This window comes from Paroedura picta, chromosome 7 (genome assembly GCF_049243985.1).
Source record: "Paroedura picta isolate Pp20150507F chromosome 7, Ppicta_v3.0, whole genome shotgun sequence".
NCBI lineage: Eukaryota > Metazoa > Chordata > Lepidosauria > Squamata > Gekkonidae > Paroedura > Paroedura picta.
The window spans coordinates 21,226,899-21,242,084 of record NC_135375.1 but is presented as its reverse complement, the minus strand read 5'-3'; the positions used below and the strand labels follow the sequence as shown (position 1 = coordinate 21,242,084).

Sequence of the window (15,186 nt, the reverse complement as noted above, 5' to 3'; positions counted from 1 at the left end):
AGCCATCTTCTGTCTTTGTCTTTTTTTAATTATTATCCCAAACATATGGTAACCAGAGCTATATTGCCTCTCAGAGACCAGCTGTCCACTCAAGGAAAACAGCAGATGGGTAATAAATGTCTCTCCAGACACCCTTATGAACTTCATCACTTTGGAGAAAGACCTTGCTTGCATGTCCACTTCTGTACTGAAATGGCAAGTGAAATGCTTCAGAGGGTAACCATATCGGTCTGCAGTAGAACAGCTAGATTTTAAGTTCATGTGGAGACCCACAGGATTTCCTTTGAGAGTCAAAACTCCCTCTCAGACTAAGGGAGCTGTGACCTTCATGTGAACAGGTGAAGCTGTCTTCTACTGGATCAGACCCTTGGTCTATCAAGGTCAATATTGTCCACTCAGACTGGCAGTGGCTCTCTAGGGTCTCAGAATGAGGTCTTTCATATCGTCTGCTACCTGACCACATGTGAAGCTGCCTTGTACTGAATTAGTCCCTTGGTCCTCAAAGTCAATATTGTCCACTCAGACTGGCAGCAGCTCTCCAAGGTCTCATCACCTACTGCCAGATCTTTTAACCAGAGATGCCGGGGATTGAACCTGGGACCTTCTGCATGTCCTACTACTGAGTCCCTCTCAATAGCTCATATTCTGACAATCTTGTGGGTCTCTAAGATGCTAGTGGATTCAATTATAAATGAAATGCAGAACTGATTTGCAAACATGCCCTAAGGAAAGCAGCTCGCTTCATAAGATCTTTCCTATAAATTCCTGCCTAGCCACCTACCTGGATGCCATGGCAGCTATTGTGGCATCCTGTTTATCACCCGTACTGGTACTATAGAAGCAATCCAGGTGCCAGAGACCCTGGAAAACATCATTTGGCCATAATGCCAAAAGCTATGAAAATGGTATGTCCCAGGGCAAGGGAGACTTTCTGCCCAACCACCTAATTAACTGCAAATAAGAATACTCACAGAATACTCACAGAATCATAGAGTTGGAAGGGGCCACACAGGCCATCTAGTCCAACCCCCTGCTCAAGAAGACTGAAGGCATTTGAGGGATAGGAGGGGCATTCACAAATTTCTGTTGACCTTCCAAGGACATTACTCAGGGCCATGAAAAGGATCATGGGAAAATGAGCTATTTGTCACATTGGATCAAGGGAAATAACATGGTTTGGCAACTCATCTTGACTGATAGGGCCAGCCAATGAAATCCAGCTCAACCAACCTTCTGTGCAGGTCTCGCCTCCTTTGCCGAGGTTGCAGTGGCATCGAGAACCACTCCTCTCATAGTCATTGACACAGAAGCTGTCCGTGGAGCAGAAGGTTTCGTCACAGGGCTGATCGAACTGTCTCACTAACGAAGCAACAGTGTTCTTCCTGGTGGCCTTTGCAGCTCCTGTGGTGGTGGTGCTGGTGGTGGTGGTGGACGGTGGGCGTGCCGTGGTCACAGTGGAAGTGGCAGGAGAGGGAGGAGTTGAAAGCAGCCTAGAAAGGAGTCTTGGGTTAGACCCTTGCATGATCTTCGTTTCAACTAAAAACTTCCTGTTACTTCCTTTGATAGCAGGAAGTGGTTTGAGCTGATGAAAAAGAGAGAGAGAAACTTGAAATAATCAGCAGAAATAATGGCACATCTACATCCAAATGGAAACTGTATACATTTGGATGCTGGGATTCAACCACTGCTCCAGGGATTGAGTCTCTCCCCTTTGGCTGGACCACAAGAAAGTCATTTTTTGCAGTCTTTTACTAATGAATTATACAGCAAGGGTCAATTTCAACCAGGATTGGAACAATCCTGAATCTTGCTTTAATGGTCAGTCTCTTAGAATGCAAGCAACAATATTCATTTCTTTACTAATTTCATTTACACCCCCTTTTTTCTTTTTACGCAATGGCTATATCTGCTTTGGCAGGCCCGCATGAAAGAAACATTTTCAGCCTCCTATTACAGAACTGGAAAGCAAAGGGCCAATTAAAGCCAGTATATTTATTTATTTATAAATATATGTATGCTACCTTTCCACCCAATTAAGGGTCACCAAGCAGTGAACAATTAAGGCAAATATAGAACATTTTCAAAGATTAAAACATAAACAGAGAGGCACACACGCAGGGAGGAGGGCAAATGAAGAAGAAGAAGAAGAAGAAGAAGAAGAAGAAGAAGAAGAAGAAGAAGAAGAAGAAGAAGAAGAAGAAGAAGAAGAAGAAGAGTTGGTTATTATATGCCGCTTTTCTCTACCCGAAGGAGTCTCAAAGCAGCTTACAATTGCCTTCCCTTTCCTCTCCCCACAACAGACACCCTGTGAGGTGAGTGAGGCTGAGAGAGCCTTGATATTCATGCTCGATCAGAGCAGTTTTCTGAGTGCTGTGGTGAGCCCAAGGTCACCCAGCTGGTTGTATGTGGGGAAACACAGATTCAAACTTGGCTCGCCAGATTAGAAGTCCGCTCTCCTAACTACTACACCAAGCTGGCTCTCACAAATGAGAATTTGTGAGAGAACACCTAACTAAATCAAACAACATGAAGCTGTGGCTCAGGGGTTGAACATCTGGTTGAAAAGCAGAAGGTCCCAGGTTCAATACCTGGCATCTCCAGTTTAAAAAAGAACAGGCAGTAAGTGACAAGAAAGACCTCTGCCTGATACCATGGAGATCTGCTGCCAGACTGACTAGACCTGATGGAACGGATGGACCAAAACAATACAAGAGAGGATACACAATATCAGTAGTTAAAACAAAATGCAAATGCAATAAAGTATTCTAAAGAATAATCTCGAACTCAATTGAAATACAGGTTCAAATAATCACATCCGGTCTGTAAATTGATCATTTAATTTCTCAGTGAATAGTATTATGGCATGACAAGTGTACCAGTTATGGACTTATTTCATTCCACTTCAGAAACATACATACATTCCCCTAGACTTCTCTTGGAGTACCTTTGTTCTTAGGTCATTAGAGAAGTTCTGTATGTCACAATACTGAAACTGAATGACGTGCAAGATTTAGGTCTACAGCAGAGGTTCCCAACCAGCAGCCCATGGACCTCCAGGAGTCAGTGGGAGCTCTGAAGGGGGTCCGTAGCCTTTCCCCTCTTGACTTAATGGACTCAGCCACAAGCTAGGGAACTGGCTGCTTCCATTGCTCCCCGCCCCCTCTTCCGAGCATGAGTTTTCTCATTGTTTCTGCATATGGGAGGGGGTGGAGCCTGCATGCCTAGTCCCGCCTTAAGCCTTCCCCTGTCTCTTCCCCTGTCTCTCTCCTCCTCAGACCTGCTTGTTAACACAGGCAGTGATGTCGCTTCCAGTGACCTGTCACTTCTGGGGGGCTGTGGTAGGGAAGTGCAGCCAGCTGGCATCACTTCCCAGTGTTCTCATAGCCTGAAAAATTATTTCAGGAGCCAAAAGGTTGGGAAATGCTGGTCTAGAGGAATATATGTTATTTAAAGATGTACTTCAATCAACGTCGAGAGTATTCTTTAGAATACTTCAACAACTTCAGGTTAAAAATATGGCATTGCTATCTAAAAACTGGTATCTCTTGTCGTATCTCAATCAGACCGAGAAAGGTCTAGATCTCCCATATCGGTGTAGATGGAAGCATATGGGTAGGGTGGGGCCTGACAGAAGCTAGATGTCCATTTTTCATTGGACCCAACCATATGTGTGTTCGAGCTGCCCAAAAGGAAACAGAGACTCAGTGCTCTGGGCTTGCCCTAAACCAAACAAAGTCTTCATTGGCTGGCAGAAGAAAACAACAGAGGGAAACAGATGAGTCTACCTGAGTAGCCTTGGTGTTAATGATGGACATTCTCTCTACTACAATCCGGATTTCTTTTCATGCTCAGCCTCTTATTAATTATTATTTATTTATTTGTTTGTGTTATTGGATTTTTATGATATCATTATATTATTTTATTATTTTACTATGTATTACTTAATTCAGGGGTAGTCAAACTGCGGCCCTCCAGATGTCCATGGACTACAATTCCCAGGAACCCCTGCCAGCAAATGCTGGCAGGGGCTCCTGGGAATTGTAGTCCATGGACATCTGGAGGGCCGCAGTTTGACTACCCCTGACTTAATTAATTAATTGTTAAGAAATTATTATTTATTGATTTTATTATATTATTATTTATTATATAACAGTAATAAAGAACAGAATGTCCCTTCTAGGCATATGGTAAAATTGTTAATGAGAACACCTAGAGAGACAGACCAGCATCAATTGGGCATGACTTTATGCTTCCACACTCAATTGCTATCAGGTCTCCTTGTCTAAATTCTGCATCAAAAAACCAAACATGAGGCTGAAACCTTCGCATTTACCTCATCAATGTAAATGTCATAGTCTGAATCATCGATATCAATTCTGTCATCATCCCCGATGTCGGAGTCCGTGATATACTGATGCCCATGGCTTCCACTCCCTAATTCCTCTGGGTCTGGGGAGACAAAACTGATTATCAGACACAATTGAACATAAATGCAGTGTTGGTACAGAATCCACACTCACAAGAGTGCAGCTTGTACCCAGACAAGAGAGCACGAGATGCCGAGTCGTTTTCTATGCACAATAATGAACACAGATTGGAGTCCCCAGTCATGCTTCACCCACGGCCAGGCACCGAAATCGAAAGAGAAGGAAGAAGATTTGTGTGTCCCAATCCATGCCTGGAAAGGACAGCTTCGGAGAAACCTGCACTGAGTTCCATGACAGAAGAAAGTTGGGATAGGAAAGTAATCGAAACATCTATAGATTAGGGCTTTTCTGGTTTTGGGAAAATGCTTGATGAACTTCAGTTTAGTTGTGAGATATGCAACTTATTTCTGCACAGAATCAAGTATCACTTGTTTCATGTAAAAATCCTAAGGTTTGTAACCTTTATTTATTCATTCCCTGAGTGTCATGTGAGCTCCCACAGTGCACAACTCTTTATGCAGGACTGTGCATGGTAACCAGCTTCTAAACCAGGGGTAGTCAAACTGCGGCCCTCCAGATGTCCATGGACCACAATTCCCAGAAGCCCCTGCCAGCGAATGCTGGCAGGGGCTCCTGGGAATTGTAGTCCACGGACATCTGGAGGGCTGCAGTTTGACTACACCTGTTCTAAAGAAACAAGCAAAATCCCCCAAAACTGAGCTACCAGTGACAATAGGACTTCATGTAGTTGATGGTCACCCATTGGGCTTCCCTTCCCCAATCCAACAATGATTCCTGCTCAAAAATATTTCTGTAGGGCTTCAAAAGCTTGCAAACCTCCCCTTCCATTCACTGAAAGCCTCTGGTAGATTTCTGATCTTCTCTACAGTATGGGAACAACAATACCATCTTGCTTTACAGGGCTGTCGTAAACCTTGGCACAAGATAAAGCCTGCAAAGCACTTAGAACAGGGGTAGTCAAACTGCGGCCCTCCAGATGTCCATGGACTACAATTCCTAGGAGCCCCTGCCAGCATTCGCTGGCAGGGGCTCCTGGGAATTGTAGTCCATGGACATCTGGAGGGCCGCAGTTTGACTACCTCTGACTTAGAACACCAAAAGCATCCTAGGTACCCAAAAATATTTTTTATGTTACATATAATTATTATTGTTATTTACTATAAACCCTTATCTGGATTGTGTAATGGGAAGAAGATAATCCTACACCATTGGGAATGGCAAAATACATTTAGCTTTGTTTACAAAAGCATTCCGGCATTTCAGTTGTAAGATAAACAGGATGGAGAAGTACATATGTCCAACAACAAGGGCGGCTGACCTTCTATCAAGATCTCCAGGCTGCGACTCACACTGTAGCTTGGTTTCCATAAACAATCTCTTCAGAAGTTAAATTTAAACCCAAGAACCTTCCACAGATAAAAGTGTTCAAAACAGTCTAAGGAAAAGGTAGAAAGGTCTCAATGGGACTGGGCATAAAGAGCAAACCATGGGAGAGAAAGGAAACCATAATTATAAATAGGTCTGGGGGGAAGGGATATTAAACAATGGCAAATAAAGAAGGTGGGTCTAATGTTAAGGCTCTGAGTCATTTGCAATTTTTAAAAAGGGAGCATCATATATCTATCCTGGAATCTTCAAGTTTGTCTGCACAAAAATAGGATACAGGTTGTTTATTATTTATTTACAATATTTATATCCTGCCTTTCTGCCTAAACAGGGCCACCAAGGTGGCTACTTGTTAGCCCAAACATCATAAAACTATATAATAAAATCAGTTATGATAATCAGAACAAAGTAAAACTCAAAAACATGCAGCAGGAAGGAGGCAATCCCTGAAGGAACCGTAGATGGAGGGGGGGGGGGGTAACAATCTTCACCCACTGGCAGAAGACAGTGATAGATAGGGACAGCTGAATATTCCTAGGGAGGGAGACCCATAATTGATGCTGCAACTGAGAAGGCCACCTTTTGAGCTGCCACCTGAAGAGGACCTCCAAAGATGACTATAATGGCCAAGTAGGTTCATACAAGAGTAGGTGGTTAAGAGGATGTTTGGTCAGAGAGGAGGAGAAGGGAAGAGATATGTCATGTGAGATAAGCCATTTCAGATATTGAACACCTTGACAAGCTGAGGTTAACATGAAACAGAAAAACAGGAACAGGACAAAGAGTGTTATGAACCCATTCCTAATCCTTCAAACTATGGTTCGGAGGTTAGTCTGAACCAAGCTACCTTTTGCTTTGATATCATTATACTTGGTCCTTAATGACATCAAGATATGGGATGAGTTATACAAAGTATGATGGAGAAGGGGGGAGAATCATGATGTGGGGCCTGCTGTTCCTGGATGCAGACCCATGTGTTACTGAACTTTTACTTCCACCTTTAAGCCAACAAAGTACATTTTTCTTGCCCTTCCTCCATGAAGTTCAGACTAGCTTAACATGGTTTTTCTTTCCTCAGTTTATTCCTGCAATGATGCATTGAGGTGTTAGGCTTAGAAAGAGCAGACTGTTCATCTGATCAAAGCCTCAAGGCTGATCTTGAGATGGAGAAGGAAATAAAGGAGGTGACTAAAGCAGATTAGCCTTGTGCGAATGGATGACTTCAGCTACCCTCACCTGTGCTCAAACCATGCTGTTGAAATGAGGCTCCTAGACTTCATAAATTAATGTACATTGGAAAAAAGCCAAACAGAAAGGTATTCATTAGATCTAGTTCTGAGCAGAGCTCAAGACATGGTGCAAAATACAGATGTTGCACCAACTGGGAACATTGGCTATGTTGCTATTAATTTCAGTATTCGTGTCAATGACAAGTTATCCCTAAAGAAGAAGAAGAGTTGGTTCTTATATGCCACTTTTCTCTACCCGAAGGAGTTTCAAAGCAGCCTACAATCTCCTTCCCTTTCCTCTCCCCACAACAGACACCCTGTGAGGTGGGTGAGGCTGAGAGAACGCTGATATTACTGCTCGGCCAGAACAGCTTTATCAGTGCCGCGGTGAGCCCAAGGTCACCCAGCTGGTTGTATGTGGGGGGAGTGCAGAATCGAACCCGTCATGCCAGATTAGAAGTCCGCACTCCTAACCACTACAGCAAACTGACTCTAAAGTCCAAGACAGTTTACTCCTGAAGAGGAAACTAGTTAGAAGGAAACTGAACAGGAAATGCAAGAGAGTCTAGTACAAAGAAGATGCTTGGAAGCTATTTGTTTGTTGATTGATTTCTATACCACCCACCCAGCGAGCCAGTTTGGGGCTGGATTAAAGAATTGCTAAAAGAAGACAGGGAGATAACAGATTATCTGAATGAATTCTTTGCATCTGTGTTCACTGTGGAATGTATGGGGCGGGTACACAGACCAGGGTAACTATTTTCAGGAAAGGAGTCTGAAGAATGGAGCCGAGTTGAAGTGACAAGAGATGGAATTCTAGATCTCCTGGGGAAATTAAAAGCCAGTAAGTCTCTGGATCATGACAGCATATAACCAAGGTTTCTTATATGACTCTTATGTGAAGTTGTTAATCTACTAGCTAGTGTATGTAACTTCTTCTAGTGAATAGCTTGGTGAAAATGTCAGTCCAACATGGCACAGCAGTGAATGAAAACAGCCAATATTATAATATCCCTGCATAGATGCATGGCACAACTTCATTTGGAATACTATGTGCAGTTCTGGTTGGACCTGATGGAATGAGCTCCCAGAAGAGCTGAGGACCCTGACGAAACTGGTCCAGTTCTTCAAGGACTCTTGGAACTTTTCCACCAGGCATTTGATTGGGGCCAGTGAACATCTAACTTAATTAAACACCACTGGGCTCCCTATCTATCCCCACCGAAAAACCAAAAATCACGGGAGTCTTTTTACTTTAGTCTGCCCATACAGCTGATTGGGTTTTTAGATGGCTTTAAATTTTATAACTGTTTATACATTTATTGTACGTGTTTTTATGATCATGTTGCAAGCCACTCCAAGTCGGCAACGCTGGAAGGGGTGCAATACAAATTAAAAAATAAAGTAAAACAAATAAATAACTCAGAAAGGGCATTGCAAAGCTGGAAAATATACAGAGGAGGGCAACCAAATCTATCAAGGGGTTGTATAAGGAAAGGCTGGAGAGTCTTTTGAGTTTAGAAAAGAGACTGTTAAGGGTAACATGATAGTGGGTAGAGAACATGAATAGAGAGAATTTTCCTTCTTCTTCCTAACTACAAGAGCTTGGGGGCATAGAAATACTTCCATTAACAAGTGATTGAAATGCTGAATTTGCTGCCACAGGATTTAATGATGGTCACGGGTATAGAAGGCTTTAGAAGAGGAGTGGACAAATCTATGGAAGACCGGTCTATCAGTGACTACTAGTCATGATGACTAATGGGAACCTCCATATTCAGAGGCAGTAAACCTCTGGACACCAGCACCAGAATGCAACAACAGGGGAAGGCTTTGGCACTACAACAGAACTGGAGTGATTGACCACTGGTCTGATCCTACAGGGCTCCTCTTGAGTTCTTATGATGCTGACCACCTGGGTGAGCTTTGTGGTAGAATGGAGAGTCTGAAACCAGATCTCCTAGATCACTGGTTCTCAACGTGGGGATTGGGACCCCTTTCGGGGTCAAACGACCCATTCACAGGGGTCGTGGCAAGGCAAGCATCTTGGTCGGGCGGCCGCCATCTATACAACAGCCTTGTGGGGTAGATCAAGATAGAGCATTTATCTGTCTGGAGCAGTGGAAAAGAGCAAGATCGGCATGGTGGGTCAAGAGGCAGAACTGAACTGAGAAACCTGAGAGGAAAAAAACAATTGATATACAGTTATGAACAGTGGATCTTCATGCCATTGGTCAGTTTCAGTTTAATTTCTGTGAAAGAACACTTGCATAATTTTAGGGTTGGGGGTCACCACAACATGAGGAGCTCTATTAAAGGGCCCCAGCATTAGGAAGGTTGAGAACCACTGTCCTAGGTCTTAGTGCAACATTATAGCATACTGGTTCTTAAAAGATTTTTTTTTAATTCAAGATTGGTGCATTTCTGGATTGTCCCAACAATACAACGATATTCTCAAGCCCAGTTAGAACAAACAGCTGTCAAAACTCTAACCCATGGCCTTCTGACTGAAAAAAACAGAGGCAGACTTATCTGTGTTATATCCATCCTTCGGTCTATCCTGGAAACAGCAAACGCCTCCAACTAACTGTCTTTCACGGTATTAAAGATTTACTGTGGTCTTTCTTGTGGTCGTAATATATACAATTCAATTTTAAAGAACTGAAGGAAGAGGTGAACAATGTCAGCAGAACTTCTCCTTAAGATACTTGCTTCTATCAATTCTGTATGAAGCTGCCATCAACAAAAAATTCAACTAGTAATTCAGGACTGAAAGTGGCAGCTGAATAAGAGAGCAGCATGAGAACAGTGTTTATGTCTCTTTTTTTGGCCTGGAGCTTCCTTTAATTGCCCCGGTAGCTTGGCTTTCACAGAATTTTGTAAATCGCCAACCCTCAGTCATACTTGGGGGTGAGAAATAGGGGTGAGAGCAAGATTGCTTTTAAAAAGAAGAAGAGTAGATTTTTACATCCTGCTTTTCACGGCCCGAAGGAATCTCAAAGCGGCTTACCATTGCCTTCCCTTCCTCTCCCCACACCCTGTGAGGTAGATGAGGCTGAGAGAGTTCTGACACGACTACTCGGTGAGAACAGCACTATCAAGGCTGTGACTGGCCCAAGGTCACCCAGCTAGCTGCATGTGAAGGAGCAGGGAATCAAACCAAGCTCGTCATATTAGAAGCTGCCACTATTAACCACTATACCATGCTGGCTTTATTATCTCGAACCTGAATATCTGGAGAACTTTAACCAGTATTGCCCCAGAAAAAAAACTTTTATGCCCCCAGAAAACATTTGCCCATGTATCTGACATGTATAATCAGACATCGGAACTCACTGACCTCGCTGTCTGTACCCTCCAAGCTATGCCCCCAGTAAGGGTTGTGCCCCCCCTTAAATTTCTAAGGGCAATATTAGTACCTTAATCTTATAATGTTTAAAATCCCAATTTAAATTATTAGATTTTTATATTTTTTAAAGGATTTTATTCCTGTAATTTTACTCGTGCTGTGGTGCGCCCTGAGTCTGTTGAGATAGGGTGGAATAAAAACTTAAATAAATAAATATTTGGGCCTGCATGTCCTGCTCCTGCCTCTATAGCCAGCTGGATTGATTCTGTATTTTATTTTTATTCATATTTCGATTTATTGCCTGCTGCCCGCGGCCAAGGCCGGCTCACGACAGTTTATATTTAAAACGTTAGAATGCAATACTATAAAACAGGGGTAGTCAAACTGCGGCCCTCCAGATGTCCATGGACTACAATTCCCAGGATCCCTTGCCAGCATTCGCCAGCGAATGCTGGCAAGGGCTCCTGGGAATTGTAGTCCATGGACATCTGGAGGGCCGCAGTTTGACTACCCCTGCTATAAAACAATAAAACACCTTAATTAAAACATAATGCAATTCGGTACAGCGGCCGAGATTTAATCATTGACATGCTTTTGAAATCTGGCCCTGACAGCGGACATTGTCCTCAGCAACATTCTTCTCTCTTGGCCTGTCTTGAGCATCAAAAGGCAGCTCCGGTGAAGGGCTTTGGGGTAGTTGCCCACCTAGGATGGCTCCTGGAGGAATGAGCTCCCTGACAGAGCTGAGGGCCCTGACAGAGCAATCACAGTTCCGCAGGGCCTGCAAAATGGAGCTCTTCCGCCAGGTCTTTGGCTGGTTCCTGGCCAAGTTAGTGCTAGTGCTAGGAACACCATGGCCCTTCCTCAGGCTCAGTTGTATTACATCTACAACCCCCACTTCTATGGAGGTTTGCTTGAGGGAGGGATTCTAGGCCGCCAATCTTTGGGGCTGTAGGGGACTGAGTGTCAGGAACCAAGCAGTTGAGACCCAGCAGATTCGCGCAACAGAAATCACTCTCGGGCTTCAAGCTGAAGCTTTACGGAGAAGTCTTTATTTGGAGAATCAGGACATAGATCAGCACTTCACAAACAGCTCACAGGCAGGATTCTTGACAGAGATGTTAAGGAAGGGGGTTACGTAGCTTATATACCTTGAAGGGGGAAAAGGGGGGCACAGGGACCGCTTTTGGCGGGAACCATCGATTCACAAAGAAAGGGCAACACAGTTTCCTCTGATCTACAAGGTGCCAAAACAGCTCATCCGGCCATCTGGTATTTAGTCTGAGCTCCCAGCAAGGCCATCCTTGCAAGAGGCAATAAGGGAGGGAACGTGGAAGGATGCTTTGAAATGCAAGAGGGGGATAGGAGGGGCAGGAGGAAGGTGCCACAGTTTCATGGGAGATCTGGGAGCACGAGGGAAAAAGCCAAACATCAAAAGGGACGAAACTACGGGTCAGGAACAGGGGTTCATGACACTGAGAGCCCTGGGTATAATGGGTTTATGTGGGGATTTTAGGGGGGGGGGGTTATGTTGTAAGTCGCCACAAGTCTTTGGAAAGCAGCAGATATAAGCCTAATTAATAACAATAATGATGGTGATGACGACTCAAGGGGACAGGTGTCAAGGGGAAGGGTTCCACCAGGCATGTGGTTCCAGGCCCTAAGAGTGTGAGGTTTGGTCACCATAGTTTCCAGTGGGTAAGGGGTAGAACACAGCAATAAGTTTGAGTCCCCAGCATCTTTGATTAACCAGAGGCTCCCTATCCACATCAGCGCTGGATAACAATGTTCATCAGTGCTTGGAAAAGGGTTTCTTCACATTTTACGAGCAGCAGAAATGAAAGAGTTCTACTCACTAAACATCTTGATGGTATCACTGGGATCGCTAGGCAGGCTGGAGCCGTAGGAATTTGTCGCTCGGACTGCAAACTGGTACTGATAGTTTGGCGTTAGCCCCTTCAGGACCATGGAGTCCATCTGGATCTGCTCTCTAATTACAGTCCAATTGGTGTCCAGGTCAGGCCTTTGGGTTAAACAAAAATGAAGAATAATTAAAATTAGCCAAATATTGACAAATAATTGAAAAAAAGCCAAATGGGCGTTATCTATCACTCTGTAAACAGAATGCCTCATCTCCTCATGTTTCTGTCTTTTTCCAGGTTTTGGAAACCACATTCCCACATAAGGGACTACATGGAACAACAGCTGGACAGATTTGTGGGGAGGGCTGTAATGAGGAGGACAAGGAGGTAAATTTGTTCTTCCTTCCTCTTCCACAAGTTGAGCTCTGCTGAGGAAAGGATTTCACCACTTTGCCCTCAACAAAATGACCATCGTGGCCGTTCCTTTGCATGGATCTTGCAACCTTAGAAATGCTTACTGAGAGGTCAGAAGGAACCGCCGGAGAGGAATGTGGACACACTCCGTATGTCTTCCACACAAGGATGGTTGTACACGGACCAATAATCCTATTTAATATCAAAAAATTAACTCTGTCAAGCAGTCGCCTACCATTTTAGGTATATCAGGTCTCAGTGGTGCCAGCAAATGTAACCCCAGTTTCTCCCACCAACCCCAGTTAAGAGAAGGAATTATGGGACCTAGATTTATGAATGGAGATGAGTAGGGGGAAAAAGCAGTAGTGCTTCTAGCCCTTTGGTTTCCACTTCCTAGCAGGAGGGGAGAAGAGAGAAAGAGAAAAAGAGAGAAAGAGAGAGAGAGAGAGAGAGAGAGAGAGAGAGAAAGAAAGAAAGAAAGAAAGAAAGAAAGAAAGAAAGAAAGAAAGAAAGAAAGAAAGAAAGAACTATAACCAAATACTAAAATAGAAGTAGGGTTTAATTCAACGAATATGCACAACATATATGCATAACTCAGACCACACAGCTTAAAGTTGGGCCCAAAGAACATACTAAACTATTTTACTGATGTCTTCATGAAGTCTCTCACACTCTGGCTGGTGTGGCTTGGCTGGCTGTAGTGGTGGTGCTATTGCTGTTCTTTTCCAGGCTTTTTCATGTTGCTGCAGATCTCTCAAGGATCCTCCTCAAGCCTCTCTGTTCTCCACCCTTGGACCCCAATGTTTTTTGTGTCCCTTTTTTTTCTCCTCAGAATTATCTCTTTTTCCTCTAGAGACCCCCCCCCCCCCGTCTGTCTTTTCCCTCAAATCACTACTATAGCTCCCCCTTAGGGACACAATCCCCCCCCAAAAAAAACAGGCCAAACTCACAGTGTTACAAAAACTAAGACAGAACATTGCACCCCACCATGAAATACTGAAACCACATTTCGCCAGATTTCTTTTTGCACCCCAAAAATGAGAAACAGGCATCACAACTTGTAAGAGTTGGAATATAACCCCACCATCCATTCCGTATAATATTCCAGGTGTGTTCAGCAAGCCCCTCCCCACCCCTGGTTTGCAATTCAAGCCAAGCAGCAAAAAAGGGATGTTTATAGAGCCCCCCTCCAAACAGTGGCCGGCAAGTTGTACAAGCCTGACAGAAAAGTGTGAATTGCTTTTCTCCCACACTATCAGTTGATGTGAATTTATTGTTCTTTGGGAAAGACTGATTATACAAACCAGTACCTTACTGCTCTGTGCGTGTAAGTAAGAGAGGAAGAGTCGTATTAAATACTTGCGCTCATTCTGCATCCTTGAAAAACAAATCCACATTTCCATGTGTCTTTCTTCACACTACATTGAGGCCAGATATTGGGATACTGTGTTAGGGCATCTGATTTGCACCCAGAAGGTCCCAGGTTGAATCTCCAGTTAAAAGGTCAAGGTGATGTGAAAGACCTCTGACTGAGACCCCAAGGAGAAGGCGATCAGAGAAGACGATTTTGATCTTGATAGGCCAGTGATTGGTTTAGTATAAGGCAGCTTCATGTGTTCAACTCTCACATAAACCTGCTTTCTAAATCACCATCAAACAAGCATGACAAATTAGAAGGTTTGTGGCTGGGGTGACCCATAAATACCAAGGCGGCCATTCTGCCTGTTGAGTCACATCTGCACCAGGGTGCCAGAGAGCTGATGATGGAGCACCTGGCTTGGGATTGAGCTTCCAGCATAGCAATGAGATATGACTTGTAGGTTCTCCTGCCCAATTCCAATCACAGCCTTCAGTCTCCTCCCTGAAACAATCATGAGAACATCCCATTTGCATCACTGGGAAAGCCTACACGTTCCCTGAGTTAGAAATGGGTTTCCCTAGGGACAAATAACACATTTCTGCCCATTTCAGGTCAGTAAACTAGGGTTGGGGAAGGCTGAAGCCCCTTCTTCCACATACGTTGCAGTCCTGACTGAAACAGAACACCATGCGCACCAGAACTGAGAACTTGCCACTCATATCACTGTTCCATAAGGTGGGGAACTTAGGCAGATTGTAAGTGGGTGGGCAGAAGGGACTGTGTAGGTGCTTTGCTCTTGTAGCCACTTCTTGCATTCTGCAGGGGGTTGGGACTAGGTGACCCTAGACTTGATAACCCAACTCTATTAATCAATGATTCTAAGGCCTTTATGCTACTTCTTAGAGAGTACCCAGCAGCTTCACGGATCTTGGGCTACGTCCAGGAAAAAACAGGAATACAGTCATACAGAGTCCGATAAAAACATGCGGCTCTGAGTTCCCACATCTTGCCTTGGAATGAACCACCAGTTAGCATCTTAGTGCTAGATTGTTTTTATGGGGCAAAATCTCCACATTGTTCTGTTTGTGGGGTGCAAGGAAGATTGTGCCATTCACCATCTCACTAAAGACTTGCAAGT

The 15,186-nt window shown here is 44.0% G+C and overlaps 1 protein-coding gene across 3 annotated transcripts in view; it reads right to left on the bottom strand.

Moving 5' to 3' along the window:
• Positions 1 to 15,186, bottom strand: part of EGFLAM (EGF like, fibronectin type III and laminin G domains) — a 124,072-nt gene that overhangs the window by 46,426 nt on the left and 62,460 nt on the right. For all 3 annotated transcript variants that reach the window (XM_077347009.1, XM_077347007.1, XM_077347008.1), the window contains exons 7-9: positions 12,269 to 12,435; positions 4,334 to 4,449; positions 1,231 to 1,582 (exon numbers count right to left, since the gene is read on the bottom strand). In XM_077347009.1, coding sequence (XP_077203124.1) covers positions 1,231 to 1,582; positions 4,334 to 4,449; positions 12,269 to 12,435 — 635 coding nt within the window. The remainder of the gene's footprint in view (positions 1 to 1,230; positions 1,583 to 4,333; positions 4,450 to 12,268; positions 12,436 to 15,186) is intronic.